The following is a 15,982-nucleotide window of genomic DNA, read 5'->3' on the forward strand; positions in this document are numbered from 1 at the left end:
TTGTTATTGTTATTGTTATTGTGTTACTTTTTATTATTACTTTTTATTTTTGTCTACTTGGTAAATATTTTCCTCTTCTTGAACTGCACTGTTGGTTAACCTGTCTAGGACTGGGGAACCCTGTTCCGCTAGCAGAACCCTTCGCCAACAGCCAATGAAATTGCAGGGTGCCAAATACAAATCAACAGAAATCTCATAAATCAAATTCCTCAAACATACAAGTATTAGGCACCATTTTAAAGATAAAATTCTCGTTAATCCAGCCATAGTGTCTAATTTAAAAAATGCTTTACAGCGAAAGCTCCACAAACGATTATGTTAGGTCACCACCAACTCACAGAAAAACCCAGCCATTTTTTCCAGCCAAAGAGAGGAGTCACAAAAAGCACAAATAGAGATAAAATTAATCACTAACCTTTGATGATCTTCATCAGATGACACTCATAGGACTTCATGTTACACAATACATGTATGTTTTGTTTGGTAAAGTTCATATTTATATCCAAAAATCTTATTTTACATTGGCTTATTGTGTTCAGTAGTTCCAAAACATGCAGTGATATTGCAGAGAGCCACATGAATTCACAGAAATACTCATTATAAATGTTGATGAAAATTCAAGTGTTATGCATGGGACTTTAGATACACTTCTCCTTAATGCAACCGCTGTGTCAGATTTTAAAAAACTTTACGGAAAAAGCATAATCTGAGAACGGTGCTCAGAGCCCAAACCAGGCAAAATGAATATCTGCCATGTTGCGCAGTCAACATTAGTCATAAATAGCATTATAAATATTCACTTACCTTTGATGATCTTCATCAGAATGCACTCCCAGGAATCGCTGTTCCACAATAAATGCTTGTTTTGTTCGATAATGTCCATACTTTATGTCCATTTATGTCCAAATATCTTCTTTTGTTAGGGCGGTTTGGTAAACAAATCCAAAAGCGCGTTCAGATCCAGTCGGACAAAGTTCAAAAAGTTATATTGCAGGTCGAAGAAACTTGTCAACCTAAGTATAGGGTCAATCTTTAGGATGTTTTTATCATAAAGGTTCAATAATGTTCCAACCGGAGAATTCCATTGTCTGTAGAAATGCAATGGAACGAGAGATACCTCTCATGTGAAAATGCGCGTGACCGAGAACGAGGCTGCTGGCAGACCCCTTAGTCAAACAGCTCCCATCCGGCCCCCCTTCACATGAGAAGCGTGAAACAACGTTCTAAAGACGGTTGGCATCTAGTGGAAGCCTCCGGAAGTGCAACATAACCCATATCCCACTGTGAATTCGATAGGGGCTGAGTTCAAAAACTACAAACCTCAGATTTCCCACTTCCTGTTTGGATTTTTTCTCAGGTTTTTGCCTGCCATATGAGTTCTGTTCTACTCACAGACATCATTTAAACAGTTTTGGAAACTTCAGTGTGTTTTCTATCGAAAGCGGTCAATTATATGCATATTCTAGCATATTTTCCTGACAAAATATCCCGTTTAAAACGGGTACGTTTTTTTTCCAAAAGTGAAAATACTGCCCCCTAACACCAAGAGGATTTATAAAGACCTAGTAATATTTTACATCAATAGCAGTCAATATATAATCATCAACTTATTTCAGTCTCATCTGAAAGTTGTAAACTTTTGGTTATCTTCACGAACCCTGGCTAACAAGTTGAATCAGCAATACAAAATTGGATTTAATTATTTATTTACTAAATACCTAACTAATCACACAGAATTACATATGCACAGAATTAATCATACCTTGATCACAAATTATATCATGAAGGAAAACGTCCCTAGCGGAGGGAACAGATATGACAGCTGGTTACACAAAGAAAAGAGGCTGGGTTTGAGCAAAAGAGCGGGAAGACTGAGGAACAAAGGGAGAAGCGATGTCTCTATCGTAAATACAGTATCTTATGCATTCTAAATTACCACCCATTTTGAAAAGGAAAATGCAATAAATATTTACTCTGAGCTGCGCTTCGGTTGTGTTGCCCAACCGAGTCCTTTGAAGAATGTCTCTGGTGGTCAATTGAATACGTTGTAGTAACGTTGTTGTGTGGTAGACGGGATACTCTGTCTGTTCTTTCCTAGCCCACGTTTGCAGCTGCGGTTGCTAACTCAACGGATAGGAGGTATCACGTCTGTAGTGAATAAGAGTTCAAAGTTCATACCATTCGCAACCAAAGCTTAGTTCTGTAGTTGACATGTTAGTCCTTTTAACGTACGGACCATCGTCCTCACATCCTCGGAACAGGAGGTTACATTTTCGTCAAGGCTTTATATAGCGGAGTGAGAAGGGTGTGTTTTATAACCCATGTCTCTTCACAGGGGCGCGCCACTGATTGAGCAGAGCCCTAACCTTATGAAAACCCAAATCTCTCATTTGGAAGCTAAAATTACATTTAATCTCTTCACCAATAATTGAACAACAATTCCATGTGAATCCGATAACTACAATCTGCATACTTTCCGCTGTAGAGTTTGTCATCCTATCATTGATGAGAATGTCTCAGATGACAACCGAACTGACATCATATTCATTAAGTACTATACTACCTCAGCCTAAACATCAGCACCACAGGCAACTTCCACAAAGCTGTGAACGATCTGAGAGACTAGACAAGAAGAGCCTTCTATGCCATTAAAAATAAATATAAAATTTGACATCCCAATTAAGATCTGTCTAAAAATAATTGAAGCAGTTATAGATCTATTGCCCTTTATGGACAGTGAGGTCTGGGGTCCACCTCACAAAGCAAGAATTCTGTGTGCAAAAACGTCCTCTGTGAACAATGTAAAAAAACAAATAATGCATGCAGAGCAGAACAAGGACGATACCCGCTAATGATCAAAATCCAGAAAAGACAACCACTTAAAAGGAAGCAAATCCCCAAACTTCCTTAACAAAGCCATCACCTACAGAGTGATGAGCCTAGAGAAAAGGTTCCTAAGAAAGCTGGTCCTGGGGCTCTGTTAGCAGAGAGAGTGTAGAGAGAGCGCAGAGATGAGATGAGATGAGATGAGAGGAGAGGAGAGGAGAGGAGAGGAGAGGAGAGGAGAGAGTACACCAGAAAACAAAATGAGCGCCCTCTTCAATCCACAGACAAGCTACTCCAAGAAGCCTGTACCATGAGAACATCTGCCTTAGTGGCTATGGCCCATAGGCCCTGGTAAAAAGTAGTACACTACATAGGCAATAGGGTGCAACCAGAAGTCTTCCTGGCTGCCAGGCAGCCAACTGAAACGTGCCCCCAATGCTTCAGCACCACTTTGCCGAATGGAACAAAGAGCACCCTCATTTAAATTGGAACTGTGTTGTGCTGGTCGTTCAGAGTCTGTGATGGAAAATTACCACACTTGGCGTTGAGGAGCCATTGAGATGGAGAACCAGCATGCAAGTGACATTGTCAGGGTGGAGAGGGTGGGCTTAGGACTGAAAAGGGGGTATGGGGTCTATAGACAGAGATTACTGGGGGTTGTATGGTGGGTGGTGATGACATAATAAGTGACGAGAAATGTGTTTCATAGAAGTAAATGTATCAGCCAGGAACAATGCCATGGTTTCTCCCAGCAAATGAAAAGGCTGGTTGGTTTGGTTTCTTCCTGTTCTTTCTAGGTATGGATGGATGCAGGGACTCAGATCTTCTTCTCGTATGCCATCTGTCTGGGGTGTCTGACTGCCCTGGGGAGCTACAACAAGTACAACAACAACTGCTACAGGTCAGGGCTCACCTCAGAACACACACTTACACCTCTACCTCCCAGTCTAGTCTGCTCTACTGTACTCTAGTTTACTGTACTCTGCTCTACTCTTCTGTACTGTTCTATACTGTACTGTACTCTGCTCTACTTTACTGTACTCTGCTCTACTCTACTGTACTGTTCTATACTGTACTGTACTCTGCTCTACTCTACTGTACTGTACTCTGCTCTACTTTACTGTACTGTTCTATACTGTACTGTACTCTGCTCTATTCTACTGTACTGTACTGTTCTATACTGTACTGTACTCTGCTCTACTCTTCTGTACTGTTCTATACTGTACTGTACTCTGCTCTACTTTACTGTACTCTGCTCTACTCTTCTGTACTGTGCTATACTGTACTGTACTGTACTGTACTCTGCTCTACTTTACTGTACTCTGCTCTACTCTACTGTTCTATACTGTACTCTGCTCTACTGTACTGTTCTATACTGTACTCTGCTCTACTCTACTGTACTGTTCTATACTGTACTGTACTCTGCTCTACTTTACTGTACTCTGCTCTACTCTTCTGTACTGTGCTATACTGTACTGTACTCTGCTCTACTTTACTGTACTCTGCTCTACTCTACTGTTCTATACTGTACTCTGCTCTACTGTACTGTTCTATACTGTACTCTGCTCTACTCTACTGTACTGTTCTATACTGTACTGTACTCTGCTCTACTTTACTGTACTCTGCTCTACTCTTCTGTACTGTGCTATACTGTACTGTACTCTGCTCTACTTTACTGTACTCTGCTCTACTCTACTGTACTGTGCTATACTGTACTGTACTCTGCTCTACTTTACTGTACTCTGCTCTACTTTACTGTACTCTGCTCTACTCTACTGTACTCTGCTCTACTTCACTGTACTCTGCTCTACTCTTCTGTACTGTGCTATACTGTACTGTACTCTGCTCTACTTTACTGTACTCTGCTCTACTCTACTGTACTGTGCTATACTGTACTGTACTCTGCTCTACTTTACTGTACTCTGCTCTACTCTACTGTACTGTGCTATACTGTACTGTACTCTGCTCTACTTTACTGTACTCTGCTCTACTCTTCTCTACTGTGCTATACTGTACTCTGCTCTACTCTACTGTATTCTACACCCCACCTCCTACCTCACCTAATTAGATAAGACTGAGATTATTGAAACAATAAGCAGAAGTCTCTGATAAGATTAAACAGAGAAGTGATATGTTCTGTTTTATACCCTAATGACCTAACCGTCAGTTCTGTATTATACCCTAATGACCTAACCGTCAGTTCTGTATTATACCCTGATCACCAAACCGTCAGTTCTGTTTTATACCCTAATGACCTAACTGTCAGTTCTGTTTTATACCCTAATGACCTAACCGTCAGTTCTGTATTATACCCTAATGACCTAACCGTCAGTTCTGTATTATACCCTAATGACCTAACCGTCAGTTCTGTTTTATACCCTAATGACCTAACTGTCAGTTCTGTTTTATACCCTAATGACCTAACCGTCAGTTCTGTTTTACACCCTAATGACCTAACCGTCAGTTCTGCTTTATACCCTAATGACCTAACCGTCAGTTCTGTTTTACACCCTAATGACCAAACTGTCAGTTCTGTTTTACACCCTAATGACCTAACCGTCAGTTCTGTTTTATACCCTAATGACCTAACCGTCAGTTCTGTTTTACACCCTAATGACCTAACCGTCAGTTCTGTATTATACCCTAATGACCTAACCGTCAGTTCTGTATTATACCCTAATGACCTAACTGTCAGTTCTGTTTTACACCCTGATCACCTAACCGTCAGTTCTGTTTTACACCCTAATGATCTAACCGTCAGTTCTGTTTTACACCCTAATGATCTAACCGTCAGTTCTGTTTTACACCCTAATGACCTAACCGTCAGTTCTGTTTTATACCCTAATGACCTAACCGTCAGTTCTGTTTTACACCCTAATGAACAAACTGTCAGTTCTGTTTTACACCCTAATGACCTAACCGTCAGTTCTGTTTTATACCCTAATGACGTAACCGTCAGTTCTGTTTTATACCTTAATGACCTAACTGTCAGTTCTGTTTTACACCCTAATGACCTAACCGTCAGTTCTGTTTTACACCCTAATGACCTAACCGTCAGTTCTGTTTTATACCCTAATGACCTAACCGTCAGTTCTGTTTTATACCCTAATGACCTAACCGTCAGTTCTGTTTTATACCCTAATGACCTAACCGTCAGTTCTGTTTTATACCCTAATGACCTAACCGTCAGTTCTGTTTTATACCCTAATGACCTAACCGTCAGTTCTGTTTTATACCCTAATGACCTAACCGTCAGTTCTGTTTTATACCCTAATGACCTAACCGTCAGTTCTGTTTTATACCCTAATGACCTAACCATCAGTTCTGTTTTATACCCTAATGACCTAACCGTCAGTTCTGTTTTATACCCTAATGACCTAACCGTCAGTTCTGTTTTATACCCTATAATGACCTAACCGTCAGTTCTGTTTTATACCCTAATGACCTAACCATCAGTTCTGTTTTATACCCTAATGACCTAACCGTCAGTTCTATTTTATACCCTAATGACCTAACCGTCAGTTCTGTTTTATACCCTAATGACCTAACCATCAGTTCTGTTTTATACCCTAATGACCTAACCATCAGTTCTATTTTATACCCTAATGACCTAACCATCAGTTCTGTTTTACACCCTAATGACCTAACCGTCAGTTCTGTTTTACACCCTAATGACCTAACCGTCAGTTCTGTTTTACACCCTAACCGTCAGTTCTGTTTTATACCCTAATGACCTAACTGTCAGTTCTGTTTTATACCCTAATGACCTAACCGTCAGTTCTGTTTTATACCCTAATGACCTAACTGTCAGTTCTGTTTTATACCCTAATGACCTAACCGTCAGTTCTGTTTTATACCCTATAATGACCTAACCGTCAGTTCTGTTTTATACCCTAATGACCTAACCGTCAGTTCTGTTTTATACCCTAATGACCTAACCGTCAGTTCTGTTTTATACCCTATAATGACCTAACCATCAGTTCTGTATATTGATCTGCATTCTGACAGTATCTGATTCTACTTTGAAGCTGTAAAGTTTTAGTGATTCTGCTTTGAAGTTTTCAAGGGGTTAGTGTGTGGTACAGTATCTGTTGTTATGGTCTACGTCTTCCTGACGATTGCCTCTCTGGGTTTACAGAGATTGCTTGTCGTTATGCTTCCTGAACAGTGGGACCAGTTTCGTGGCTGGCTTTGCCATCTTCTCCATCCTGGGCTTCATGTCTTATGAGCAAAATGTGCCCATCTCAGAGGTGGCAGAATCAGGTTAGTAGTCCTTGTAAAAGAGCGTTACACACAAACCATTCTAGACAGTCAATTTCTACATCATCGTTGGGAAAGAATGTATGGTTTTCCACAATTGAAAAAAGTGTACGTGCTTGTGCTGTCAGATGGAATCATCTGTTGAATTTCAACAATACAACTAACTATGTCAAAGTAGAATTGCTACCCCAAGTAAGCGGCTATTGACTGTAAATTCCCCACACTGTTTAAGAGAAAAACCCTTTACTCTTCTGCATTGGTGCTTAATGGTGCATATTGGTGCTTAATGGTGCATATTGGTGCTTAATGGTGCTTAATGGTGTGAAATGGTGCTTAAAATGGTGCTTAATGGTGAGTAATCCTGCGTAATGGTGCTTAATGGTGTTTAATGGTGCTTAATGGTGTGTAATGGTGCTTAAAACCTCTTCAGGATTGGACCTATTTTTTTTAACACAATAGATCTGGTAAAAGATAATACAAAGAAAAAAGAACCGGTCTTTTGTATTTTTTTATACCATCATCTTTGAAATGCAATCGAAAAGCCATCATGGATTTTTCCAGCCCAGCTGCAATTTAGATTTGGGCAACTAGATGGCAGCAGTGTATGTGAAATGTTTTAGAGTGATCCAATGAACCATTGCATTTCTGTTGAGAATGTTGTATCAAGACTACCCAAATGTGCCTAATGTTCAAAACTGTGCACTCTCCTCAAACAATAGCATGGTATTCCTTCACTGTAATAGCTACTGTAAATTTGACAGTGCAGTTAGATTAACAAGAATTTAAGCTTTCTGTCAATATCAGATATGTCTATGTCCTGGGAGATTTTCTTGTTACTTACAACCTCATGCTAATCGCATTAGCCTACGTTAGCTCAACATCCCACAACATAAGCACAACCCTGGTGCTTCATTTTTTTATTTTACTAGGCAAGTCAGATAAGAACAAATTATTATTTTCAACGACAGCCTAGGAACAGTGGGTTAACTGCCTTGTTCAGGGGCAGAACAACAGATTTTTACCTTGTCAGCTCGGGGATTCGATCTTGCAACCTTCCGGTTGCTAGTCCAACACTCTAACCACTACGCTACCGGCCTCCCCGCTCTCGCTCTCTCTGTAATGGTGTGTAATGGTGTGTAGTGGTGAGTAATGGTGCTTAATGGTGAGTAATGGTGAGTAATGGTACTTAATAGTGCTTAGTGGTGAGTAATGGTGCTTAATGGTGCTTAATAGTGCGTAATGGTACTTAATGGTGCGTAATGGTGCTTAATGGTGAGTAATGGTGAGTAATGGTGCCTAATGGTCCTTAAGATGGCGGCGCAGAGTAGGGTGCACGTCTAGCCAGTTCCTGCTCGCCTTGAACTTGATGATTAGACATGTTAATATTTAGAAGTCAACTTTCAAGGTTCAGAGATTACCTAATAGTTTAGAATACAGTCGGGTAGAGGTTGTTGTTGCAATATGGATTCAAAGTCCTGCTCGTGGAATGACAAGTCTGTAATGACCTGTTAGGACTCCTCTATGACCTGTTATAACTCTCTGTGCCCCAGGTCCTGGTCTAGCCTTCATAGCGTACCCCCGTGCTGTGTCTATGATGCCCTTCTCTCCTCTCTGGGCCTGTTTCTTCTTCATCATGATCGTCTTTCTGGGGCTGGACAGCCAGGTGAGACTAGAACAGCTCTGTCTCCTCTCTGTCTCCTCTCGGTCTGTCTCTCTGTCTGTCTCGCTCTCTCTCTCTCGCTCTGTCTGTCTGTCTGTCTGTCTGTCTGTCTGTCTGTCTGTCTTTCTCCTCTCTCACTGCCTGCCTGCCTGCCTGCCTGCCTGCTTCTCTCTCTCTCTCTCTCTCTCTCTCTCTCTCTCTCTCTCTCTCTCTCTCTCTCTCTCTCTCTCTGCCTCGGTCTGTCTTTCTCCTCACTCGCTGTCTGGAGAAGTGGTTGTGAGTCTGTCTGTCTGTCTCGCTCTCTGTCTCTCTCTCTCTCTCCCTGCCTCGGTCTGTCTGTCTCTCCACTCTCTGTCTCCTCTCACTCATAATCTGTGTTACTCAGTTAGTAGAGCATGGCGCTTGTTATGCCAGGGATGTGAGTTTGCTTCCCACAGGGGACCAGTATGAAACTACTGTAAGTTGCTCTTGATAAGAGTGTCTGCTACACACACACACACACACACACACACACACACACACACACACACACACACACACACACACACACACACACACACACACACACACACACACACACACACACACACACACACACACACACACACACACACACACACACACACACACACACACACACACAATGCGTTCAAACTCTGCCCCTAACAATGTCCACAATGGTGTTTTTCTTTATCAGTAACAAAGCATCCCCTCTGTTCTCTCCCCTCCTGCAGTTTGTGTGTGTGGAGAGTCTGGTGACGGCCATGGTGGATATGTACCCGAAGACGTTCCGTCGTAAGAACCGCAGAGAGCTCTTCATTCTGGCGGTTGCCATCTTTTCCTTCCTCATGGGTCTCATCATGCTGACCGAGGTATGCCACTGTCCACAGTGCCCCCTAGCACCCCAATTGGTCAAGGGTAGCTGATAAAATGGCTGACCCTGGCTCTGACCCCAACTCTCCGCTCTGACTCCAATTACCTATGATCATGTCTCAGAACTGCACAGTGGCAGGAACTTTCACCTGTCTTCATAAGCAAAAATGAAATCCCAAAGGCTTTCATTAAGGGCTTTGAGTGTCTGGTCACATGTATTGAAAGTTACTACACTTGCTAAAAAAAGAGCCATTCGACCATAAGATACTGACATCAGGAATACAATTAGCTCCTTTTGGGGAACATTCAGTCTGTGTATGAAGTATAGCCTCTCTAATTTATGCTCTATAACGTATATTGTTACATACATCGTAGACCATATACGGAGGCTAAACTTCATAATCAGAATGAATGTTCCCCAAAAAGAGCTTTATGTTTTCTTGCATCTGCATGTTGCTCTACGTGTGGCCTTGATAAAACAGAGAGAGAGTCCCTCTCTGCCCTGCCGTAACGTAACACATGTTTCTCTCCAGGGAGGCATGTACGTCTTCCAACTCTTTGACTACTATGCTGCCAGTGGGATGTGCCTGCTGTTTGTGGCTGTCTTTGAGACAGTTTGCATTGCTTGGATTTATGGTGAGTGTTTAGCCAAGTTACGTGGGTATGTGTTGAGGGGGGCATTAGCATGACAAATGGGGTATTTTAATTGACGACATAAGCACTGTTCATCCATCCTCTGGGCTCCAGCAGTAGTCTTCTCTCCGTAGAAGTGAAAGGGCATCTGGGAGTTGAACAACTAACTGAATGTGATATTATTGGACCATTTTGAACACTTTTTTGATGAGAATTAGTACTATTTTGAGCAACCAGTTAGATGCCTTACACATTCCCACAGTACTCATTTGTATCTGTCCCTTGCCTCACTGTTCCTGTAGGTGCTGACCGTTTCTATGACAACATTGAGGACATGATTGGCTACCGCCCTGGGCCTATTATCAAATACTGCTGGATGTTCTTCACTCCTGCTACCTGCTTAGTGAGTCTTTTAGTTTTGAACGAAAACCCTGTTCTGTCTTTTGACTGAGGATTGACCTCTGGTGGTTACTATTGAAAAAGCATCTACCATTGCACAGCAATGCTCATCAAATTTTACTAAGATTTTTTAGAAAGTGGTAAGATCTCAAATGAAAGCAAGTCACTATTGTTATTTTTAAATAAATGCAAAAAACATTGAATAAAGCTAGGACGTAGCAAACAGTGACTGTCAAGAAGACAGAGCTGATGGACTATTTACCTCCGCAGGGTACTTTTGCCTTCTCCCTGATCAAGTACACCCCTCTGAAGTACAACAATGAGTATGTGTACCCCTGGTGGGGCTATGGCCTGGGCTGGCTCCTGGCCCTGTCCTCCATGCTCTGTGTCCCCCTCTGGGTGGTCATCAAAATGTGTTCTGTGGAAGGTACCCTGAAGGAGGTAAGTCCCACACACTGTTTTCACTCCTTACCCCCACCAACTTTTTTCCTCTGTTTGCTATTGTCAATTTTTTGGGCTTAAGCTACTGTAACTTAGAAATATATACAAACCAATACAACAAACCAATCTTGTCTTGTCTATTTCCTCTATTGTTCTGTAGCGCTTTATAATCCTGACCACACCGTCTACTGACTTACCCAAAACCAAGAAGGAACAAGAGAAGCTGCTGGCCATCTTTGCTGCTGATGGGGACAGCCTCCGTCAGAGACACCCTCCCACCAAGGAAGGCTACTTCCCCGTCAACGAGAAGGAGTCCAACTGCTAGAGCTGGGAACGTGTACCCAGGCCTTGTGATGTCCCATGTCCCTCCCCTCGACATGGCATCTGCCTTGGGCCCGTCCCAAACCTCTCCTCAACGATACCTCATAACTGCACAACTGCGGCTAAATGAGCACAGATGCAGAGAAACTGGTGCTGCTGTGCCCTGGCTCTTTCTCTCCTACATGGTCTCTCAGAGACAATATAGACTACTGTTTCAGGTGCTGTTGTTAAATCGTGTATGTACTGATGTTCACACACTCAATGCTACTGGCTCTTCCATCTACACTTCCATCCAAGGGACAGTTGCTCGTCACTTCTGCCTCACACTGTTGCCTGAACAACCAGGAACTCTAGCTGGGTTGCGCTGATTTAGTTCGCCAATGAGGAAGTGTAGCAGACATTGAAATGGTGTGATTCAGTGATTTGTTATATGTCCATTGTGGTTGAGACTTGAGAATGTTTGTCTGATGATCACATCTGCTTTCTAAGGATGTGTTTTTTGTTTTCCTTTTTTCCAAGGACATCTCTGTTCAGCTCGGCACATGTTGTACGAATACTACGTTACTAAGTTGTTTTTCAGTTAGTTCTAGCTTCTGGCGGAATGAAATGTTTCCTTCCAAGCACAGTCGTACAGTTTCAGTTGAATACAGTCCAGTTACATTGTGATGTTAATTTCAGGACTTAGTTGAAAGGACTGCCTCATACAGCACATCGTAACAATGCTTTACAACATAATCCCTCCGTCTGTCCTCCCTCTACCATGTTCTCATGAAGGGTTGCTCCTGATTTCTATTCAGCTGTGAGAGACACTGTGATGCGGTATTATTTTAGTGCATTATGTTAAACCTGCTACAGTCATATCAGTTGATATAGTAAATACATCAATCTAATCCATATTTTAGTTAATTTACCCCGGGATGCTAAACCTTCGCTGACAGCATTTTTAGACGACAAATAAAGGAAAAAAATAAAGGAATGCGATAACCGCATGCCAACTAAAAGCACCATGTCATTGTGGTTACAATAAGCAATGCAGAGTTGAACAAGAATTCAATGTATACTTTTTTTGCCTCCGAATACTATGATTTTAGATTAATATATTGGCAAGTGCCAATATGTTGCACACAACCTATACAGTTTAATTTCCAGATTTATGTCAGAAGAATTGCATCAAAAATACATCTGAAGCCCAAGTGTCTGTCTCTATTATAGTAACCTAACATAGCAGGAGTAAAATAAACCTGTAGAAAACTGAACTGAACTGAATAGGCTTTGCTAGCCTAAGGTTGTTGTTTGAGTTTAGGATTAAGTCAGACATACTGTAAATGTATTGCTTTGATTCAAAAGCTTACTTGGACATATAATCATTGCGTATTAGCATTTTAATCATACCCACTGGACACAGACGTCAGTTCAACATCTAGTTTTGATTTACATTTTGTTGAGTTGTCAACTAACGTGAATTCAACATGAAATCAACAACAATTTTCAACATGTCAATGGATTTAGGTTCAAAGTTGGGTGACAAAAAGACAAAATGCCCCTACGTTGATCATTTTTTGCAAATCCAATAAATTCTCTTCATTGATTTAACATCACATACATTTTGGGGGTTGAAATGATGTGGAAACAATGTTGATTCAACTATTTGTTTTGCCCAGTGGGTAGTCCTATGTGGGTAGTCCTATGTGGGTAGTCCTATGTGGGTAGTCCTATGTGGGTAGTCCTATGTGGGTAGTCCTATGTGGGTAGTCCTATGTGGGTAGTCCTATGTTAGGGTTTTTAAGTACTTTGAATTGTAAAACCAGGATATTTGCATTGCTCTCATCCTTGGCTTGATTTAAAAAAAAACTGTATACAATCGTATATATATATATATATTTCTAAACTGTATACCAAGTCCAAAATGTGATAAAGCACATGACAAACATAGTTTAAAAACTAGTGAAAGTATGGATTGTGTTAAATATATTTTTGTTGTACAGAATTTTGGCATTTGAAATCATTGTACAGTACACTACAGTATACCATCATAGCGAGCAGCTTAGACGTGAGAAGCTGGAGAGAAAGAGTTTTCCGGTAATACTGAACTTGAGTTTCATAACTTTTACCTTGGAAATATGAAATGTCTCGGAAAGTCTGTTATTTGCTTATATTGTGGCCTATTCATTAATTAATTATATCATCATCTACTTTGCCATATCATACAATAACAACTTTGAAAAGTATAAGCTCTTACACTTCCAGTATGTGTTCGTCAGTATTGCCAATGACATGTCCAGTGAAGGGCAAAGCTGAATACCGTTCACATGTATCATTACAACTGACATTGTAAAATAAAAACATTTATATTAAAAGTTTAAAAACATTATGCGTCATACTTTCATTATTTTCCACCAAGATTTTTGAAGACTGTTCCATGAGAGAGATAGAGAGAGAGAGAGAGAGAGAGAGAGAGAGAGAGAGAGAGAGAGAGAGAGAGAGAGAGAGAGAGAGAGAGAGAGACTGTATGTATCCTGATGGCCAGCAGATGGAAGCAGAGTATTATCATCAAAGACATTAGTTATTTCAAGCCATGTGTGTGCTATAGGCCTTTAATTTTCCTCTAAAGAAATCTTAAAACATGTTTACTATTGAGCACTGCCAAAATAAAGGAAACACCAACATAAAGTGTCTTAATAGGGCGTTGGGCCACCATGAACCAGAACAGCTTCAATGTGCCTTGGCATAGATTATACAAGTTTCTACAGGCTCTATTGGAGGGATGCAACATCATTCTTCCATGAGAAATACTGCCATAATTTGGTGTTTGGTTGATGATTGTCAAAGCACTGTCTCAGGTGCCGCTCCAGAATCTCCTATAAGTGTTCAATGGGGTTGAGATCTGGTGACAGAGGGAGAGAGAGAGAGAGAGAGAGAGAGAGAGAGAGAGAGAGAGAGAGAGAGAGAGAGAGAGAGAAAGCCCTTACATTGAATTGAGAGAGAGACCAACCCCTTTCAACCCTATGCTCCTTTGAGACCCCTCTTTCAACATCACTGAGTTCTCTTCTTCCAACCATGGTACCCACAATAATGAGCAACTGGGCATGTTTTATACATGACACTAAGCAAATCAAATCAAATCACATTTTATTTGTCACATACACATGGTTAGCAGATGTTAATGCGAGTGTAGCGAAATGATTGTGCTTCTAGTTCCGTCCATGCAGTAATATCTAACAAGTAATATAACCTAACAATTTCACAACAACTACCTTATACACACAAGTGTAAAGGAATGAATAAGAATATGTACATAAAAATATTTGAATGAGCGATGGCCGAACAGCATTGGCAAGATGCAGTAGATGGTATAGAGTACAGTATATACATATGAGATGAGTAATGTAGATTATGTAAACATTATATAAAGTGGCATTGTTTAAATGGCTAGTGGTACATTTATTACATACATTTTTCCCTTATTAAAGTGGCTAGAGATGAGTCAGTATGTTGGCAGCAGCCACTCAATGTTAGTGATGGCTGTTTAACAGTCTGATGGCCTTGAGATAGAAGCTGTTATTCAGTCTCTCGGTCCCCGCTTTGATGCACCTTTACTGACCTCGCCTTCTGGATGATAGCGGGGTGAACAGGCAGTATCATCCAGAAGGCACGGTCAGTTTGTTGTCCTTGATGATAGTTATGGCCTTCCTGTGACATCGGGTGGTGTAGGTGTCCTGGAGGGCAGGTAATTTGACCCTGGTGATGCGTTGTGCAGACCTCACTACCCTCTGGAGAGCCTTATGGTTGTTGGCGGAGCAGTTGCCGTACCAGGCGGTGATACAACACAACAAGATGCTCTTGATTGTGCATCTGTAAAAGTTTGTGAGTGTTTATGGTGACAAGCCGAATTTCTTCAGCCTCCTAAGGTTGAAGAGGCGCTGCTGTGCCTTCTTCACCACGCTGTCTGTGTGGGTGGACCATTTCAGTTTGTCCGTGATGTGTACGCCGAGGAACTTAAAACTCTCCGTCTTCTCCACTACTGTCCCGTCGATGTGGATAGGAGGCTGCTCCTTCTGCTGTTTCCCGAAGTCCACGATCATCTCCTTTGTTTTGTTGACATTGAGTGTGAGGTTCTTTTCCTGACACCACACTCCGAGGGCCCTCACCTCCTCCCTGTAGGCCGTCTCATCGTTGTTGATAATCAAGCCTACCACTGTAGTGTTGTCTGCAAACTTAATGATTGAGTTGGAGGTGTGCATGGCCACGCAGTCATGGGTGAACAGGGAGTACAGGAGGGGGCTGAGAACGCACCCATGTGGGGCACCAGTGTTGAGGATCAGCGGGGTGGAGATGTTGTTACCTATCCTCACCACGAGAGGCGGCCCGTCAGGAAGTCCAGGACCCAGTTGTACAGGGCGGGATCGAGACCCATGGTCTCGAGGTTAATGACGAGTTTGGAGGGTACTATGGTGTTTAATCCTGAGCTGTAGTCAATGAACAGCATTCTTACATAGGTTTTCCTCTTGTCCAGATGGGTGAAGGCAGTGTGCAGTGTGATTGCGTCGTATGTGGCATGATGAGGTGTTA

At 41.7% G+C, this 15,982-nt stretch overlaps 1 protein-coding gene across 1 annotated transcript in view; it reads left to right on the forward strand.

Moving 5' to 3' along the window:
- The window catches only part of LOC118390341 (sodium- and chloride-dependent GABA transporter 2-like), a 42,581-nt gene extending 28,806 nt beyond the window's left edge, over positions 1–13,775 (forward strand). The window contains exons 8-15 of the mRNA XM_035780798.2: positions 3,624–3,727; positions 6,965–7,089; positions 8,637–8,749; positions 9,481–9,618; positions 10,153–10,255; positions 10,555–10,655; positions 10,922–11,092; positions 11,253–13,775. Coding sequence (XP_035636691.1) covers positions 3,624–3,727; positions 6,965–7,089; positions 8,637–8,749; positions 9,481–9,618; positions 10,153–10,255; positions 10,555–10,655; positions 10,922–11,092; positions 11,253–11,417 — 1,020 coding nt within the window. The 3' untranslated portion in view covers positions 11,418–13,775. The remainder of the gene's footprint in view (positions 1–3,623; positions 3,728–6,964; positions 7,090–8,636; positions 8,750–9,480; positions 9,619–10,152; positions 10,256–10,554; positions 10,656–10,921; positions 11,093–11,252) is intronic.
- The last annotated feature ends 2,207 nt before the right edge of the window (positions 13,776–15,982 follow it).

This window comes from Oncorhynchus keta, chromosome 26, assembly GCF_023373465.1.
Source record: "Oncorhynchus keta strain PuntledgeMale-10-30-2019 chromosome 26, Oket_V2, whole genome shotgun sequence".
Lineage (NCBI taxonomy): Eukaryota > Metazoa > Chordata > Actinopteri > Salmoniformes > Salmonidae > Oncorhynchus > Oncorhynchus keta.